We start from the raw sequence: 4,343 nt of genomic DNA on the forward strand, positions 1-4,343 counted from the left end.
TTCTTAAGGTGCTTAATTTTGGCTTCACATTAAAATCCCCTGAAGTGCTTTGGAAAATGCTAGTGTCCAGGCACCATCTCAAATCAATTAGACTCTTAGGAGGAGGGCCCAGACATCAATTTAAAAAAAAAAAGTTCCCCAGGTGATTCTAGGAGTAGCCAGGGCTGAGAACCAGTGATTCAAACCTTCCAACAAAGAGCCCACAATGAATCAGATCCCTCCCCAAATAATCCCTCTCCTTCCCCCTACCACCTACACTCTCCACACATGACCATCAAAGGAATCAAAGGGAATGGGAAATGTCTGGCCCTGAGCCTCCCAAGTAATAGAGCTGCTAGAAGCAGAGAAGCTATCCTCAGGATGCCTGGGAGATGAACTCATCTGGGGCAGGGTGGGCTGCAGTGTTAGCACACAGGTTCTTTGTTCTCCAATCCATGGATGAAGCTCAAGTTCATTTAGCACCATTGCCAGAGATAGCCTCCATACCATCTTTGCCTGCCTTTTCCTTTCTCCCAAACTAGCCTTTCCTACCCTTTATTGTGTGCAAAAAGTCTAGCCCAGTAACTACTAAAGAATCCTATGCTAACCAGCCCAACCGTGATCACTCCCACTCCCACCATGGTTATTGACATGAATGTAATAGGACTAAACACTTGTCATTCCCGTATCATCCCTCTTTCCTTTTAGTGCACATTTTAATGAAGGAATGAGCTTATTTCTGAGAATAAGAGAAGCAGGAGGAGGGAAACAGTGATTCTTGTGTTCAGTGAGTTGGGAAAGTAGTTGAACCTTATGGATGGTGACTGAGTTACTGGGAACACAGAGGCTGATGTGACAGCTGGATATTATGTATCATTTCCCAAGACTCCTGTCCTCACTGCCCAAGTTGCTGTTCCAACAGTGTGGAGACCCTTGTCCCAAGGCACTTGTCCTCATTTACAGAACTCACAGGAGGTTAAGGTGATGATTATCAGCCTGGTATCATGCTCCACAGTCTTCACCTGTTCCCTTAACCCTGGAAGTAATTAGTGTTTGATCTACACAGCATGTGGATGGTAGCTTATTCTTCTGTTCTGTCCTTAAGTAAACTTCTGCTGGTTCTTGATTTCTGGGTTGATCATGTTCCAAGAATCACTACAGAGCAGGTGCTGAGCAGTCAGATGACAGCTGTTGATCTGTTGCAAGTGAGCAATTAGAGACTGCAAGAGAATGCCATGCCACACAGTTTACATTGAGTATTCAGAAAACCAAATATTTGAGTGCCCACTTTGTGGCAAACACTGAATGTGTACACACACATACACAAACACACATACACAGAGGATGTCTGCCCTTATGTACAATTAAATGCCCTCTTAAGTGAATTGGACCTTTTCCTCTTTATCTGTTTTTATCTATCTCTTCATTGACTAATTCGTCTCAAAATTTTTAGATAGTAGTTGGGGAGGAAAGGGGAGAAACAAAAGCAAGACCTTTCTAAAGGGAGCTTGTAGGTGTTTTTGTACTATAAACTCAAGTGGTTTTAAAAGGACCCTTTGGGCATATAAAGGTCTTATTCAGGAAATGCTGAAATCCTAGACATAGATTTCTAATACATATTTACCTGAAATTCTAGAAATGCAAGGGTTCAAATGCACTAAGCAATATCAGGATCCTCTCAGCTGAGTCCTTTTCTGAAGGCAAACTGAAAATCTTTACCAAGCCCAATGCATTTCTTTTAAATCCCATTCACACTGTGCATTTCACCAATGAGCAGGAGGAGGGGATGCCAGGAAGGCAATCATGGTTCTGAAATACTTTTCTGAACATGGAGAAAAAGTTTTTGTTTGTCCTTCAAGGGCATAAAGAAGAAATAATAAATCCTCTTCCCTCTCTCTGGCTTACCCCCAAGCAAAGAGCAAGACTCTCACCAAAGCCCACTTAACATTTTACAAAGACACAAGGACAAGACAGACAGCCGGACAAGAGGGCTGGGCTGGAAATGTTGCCCTCTGTTGGCTTTGCTAGCTCTGGTGCTGAGAATAAGCTCTCCAGGTTGACCTCGAGTGGTGCCCTCGGAGGCCAGTGGAAATGCAGCTCCTTGACCAAGGCCTGGCTAAGTGGCATCAGATGACCACGCTGACGGTCATATTCTGGCCATGGGGCGCGATCTTGCGTGGCCAAGCGAGCAACAGTTTGCGCAGCTCCTCGCGGAAGCTGTCGTGCAGCCAGGCGTAGATGAAGGGGTTGTAGCAGGCCGAGCTCATGGCGAGCCAGTGGCAGAGCAGCTGCACCAGCCCAAACGCGTAGGGGTCGATGGCGCGCGGGTCGAGGTCCCGCAGCAGGTTGAAGACGTGTAGCGGCAGCCAGCAGACGGCGAACACCACCACGACCACTACCAGCAAGCAGAAGGTGCGCCGGCGCCGCGCGCGGTGCCAGTCGGCCTGGCTCTGGGTCACGCAGCCGGGCACCACGCGGTTGCGGAGCTTCACGGACACCCGGACGTAAGACAGGAGGATGACCAGCAGAGGGAGCAGATAGGTGACCAGCAGCAGCCCCCAGGCGTAGAGCTGGCGCTGGCGCTCCTGGGAACCCCAGAACTCCTCGCAGAGGCGCACGTCGTGTGGCTTGAGCTCCACGTGATAAGTGTGCATGGCAGCAGGCAGCGCCAGCACCGCGGACAGCGCCCAGATGGCCAGCACCGCGTACGCGCTGAGGCGCAGCGAGATGCGCCGCCGCAGCGGGTGCACCAGCACGACGTAGCGGTCCACTGCAATGGTGGTGAGCGTGAACACCGACACGTAGACGGTGACCGGCTGCAGGAAGAAGACCAGGTGGCACAGGCCGCCGCCGAACACCCAGCCGCGTGGCTCGAAGGCGTAGGCCAGCGTGAGCGGCACGCAGGCGGCGCACATGAGCACGTCGGACAAGGCGAGGTTACCGATGAGGAAGTTGGTCACGTTGTGCAGCCGGCGCACCCGCGCGATCACCAGCACCAGCAGGCAGTTGCCCACCAGCCCCACGACCACAACGACGCTGTAGAGCAGCACGATCAGCCCCTTCAGCTGATGCACCAGCTGCAGGCTCTGGAAGGGCGTGACGGCCGGAGCGTCCGCGCCAGCCACCGACCCGTTGCCTGCCGAGGCCTCTGCGCTCTGGTTGGCGGGAGTTGTGACCGCCGGCGGCAGCCCAGAAAATAAGTCAGAAACCCTGGGGCCCCGAGTGGGCGATGAGGCCATGGCCACCTGTTCGAAGGTAATCAAAGTCCGTCACTTCCCTTCCCATTCTCCATCCGACCTCTTACACCAGCCGCGCCCCTCCCCCATCGCCCGAGTCCTCCCTTGGGAATAACCGGCCACAGAACAACAGCAAAAGTAACAAAAAGGGCTGTCCTCCCACCCCTGTAAAATAAACCTAAGCACGGTTAGAACACACGGCTTATTTAAACGCTTCCGCCTCTATTTACGGTCCTCGCAGTCCACGCAGGCAAACCCAGGAGCGCGATCCTACCTGGGAGTGGGGTTTGGAGGGCGGGAAAGCGCTCGCGGGAAGAAGGGGCAGAATTTCTGCTGGCCCCCGGCAGTCCTCTGCCCACGTCGGTGATCCGGTCTCTCTTCTCCACGGGAGCTGAACGGATCCAAATGTTCCCAGTGGGCTAGCAGCTTCTGAGGGGGACTGGGAGCGCCTCCCCTCAGCTCCGCCCCCCACTCCAGCTCCCATGTATGGAAAATGGGGGTGGAGCGCGCTCTGCCCTGCTCGGTGCTTAGAGAACTAGTGAAGAGGACAGTGTGGGGAGGATGGAATCCGAAACGGGAGGAGGGGCCGGCAAACCTGGCCAGAGCAGCGAGGAGGACGAATCTCGACTGCAGGAGCTTGCACGGCCCCTGGAGGGTCACGCTCCGGAGGAGCGCGCAGTGGAGGAGGGCAGAGGAGAGGCGCGAAGCGTCAGGCTATCGGGAGGACCCGGTGCAGTCTTAGGAGGGAAGGAGCAGGGGAGGAAGTAGCGGTGGGAGATTACAGTGCAGCTGGGGGCTTGAGAGAGGCACGACTGACCCGTTCTTAAGCGCTGGGTCCTGCCTAGCGGCCAGGTTGCGGAAGGCAGAGACGCTAGAGGGCTCGGGCTGGGATTTAACAGCAAAGCCTGGCGCTGGTCGCGGACCTGAGGACCCTCAGCCTCCCGCGCCCCCTCCACACGAGCCCCCTGTTTGGCTGCAGCGCGCTCAGCGGGCGGCGGGTCCGGCCAAACCAACGGCAGAAGTCAGCACCACGGACAGCTCCCGCTGGCTCTGCCGCGCCTCGGGCGGATGCTGTAGGGAGGGGCAGGGGACAACGATTAGAGAATTCCTGCCCCTCTCTGGATCCGA

At 54.5% G+C, this 4,343-nt stretch overlaps 1 protein-coding gene across 1 annotated transcript; it reads right to left on the bottom strand.

Moving 5' to 3' along the window:
• Positions 1 to 662: 662 nt before the first annotated feature.
• Positions 663 to 3,679, bottom strand: PRLHR (prolactin releasing hormone receptor). The gene is made up of 2 exons (XM_015148292.3): positions 3,490 to 3,679; positions 663 to 3,224 (listed from the first exon to the last, which is right to left on the bottom strand). Exon 2 carries the CDS (start codon positions 3,216 to 3,218, stop codon positions 2,106 to 2,108), a length of 1,113 nt encoding a protein of 370 aa, XP_015003778.3. The 5' UTR covers positions 3,219 to 3,224; positions 3,490 to 3,679; the 3' UTR covers positions 663 to 2,105.
• Between the last annotated feature and the right edge of the window lie 664 nt (positions 3,680 to 4,343).

The sequence above is a fragment of the Macaca mulatta genome, chromosome 9, assembly GCF_049350105.2.
Source record: "Macaca mulatta isolate MMU2019108-1 chromosome 9, T2T-MMU8v2.0, whole genome shotgun sequence".
Classification (NCBI taxonomy): domain Eukaryota; kingdom Metazoa; phylum Chordata; class Mammalia; order Primates; family Cercopithecidae; genus Macaca; species Macaca mulatta.

Excerpts from the sequence above, each read along its gene's own strand:
- PRLHR (XM_015148292.3), bottom strand. The coding sequence starts at position 3,218 with ATGGCCTCATCGCCCACTCGGGGCCCCAGGGTTTCTGACTTATTTTCT.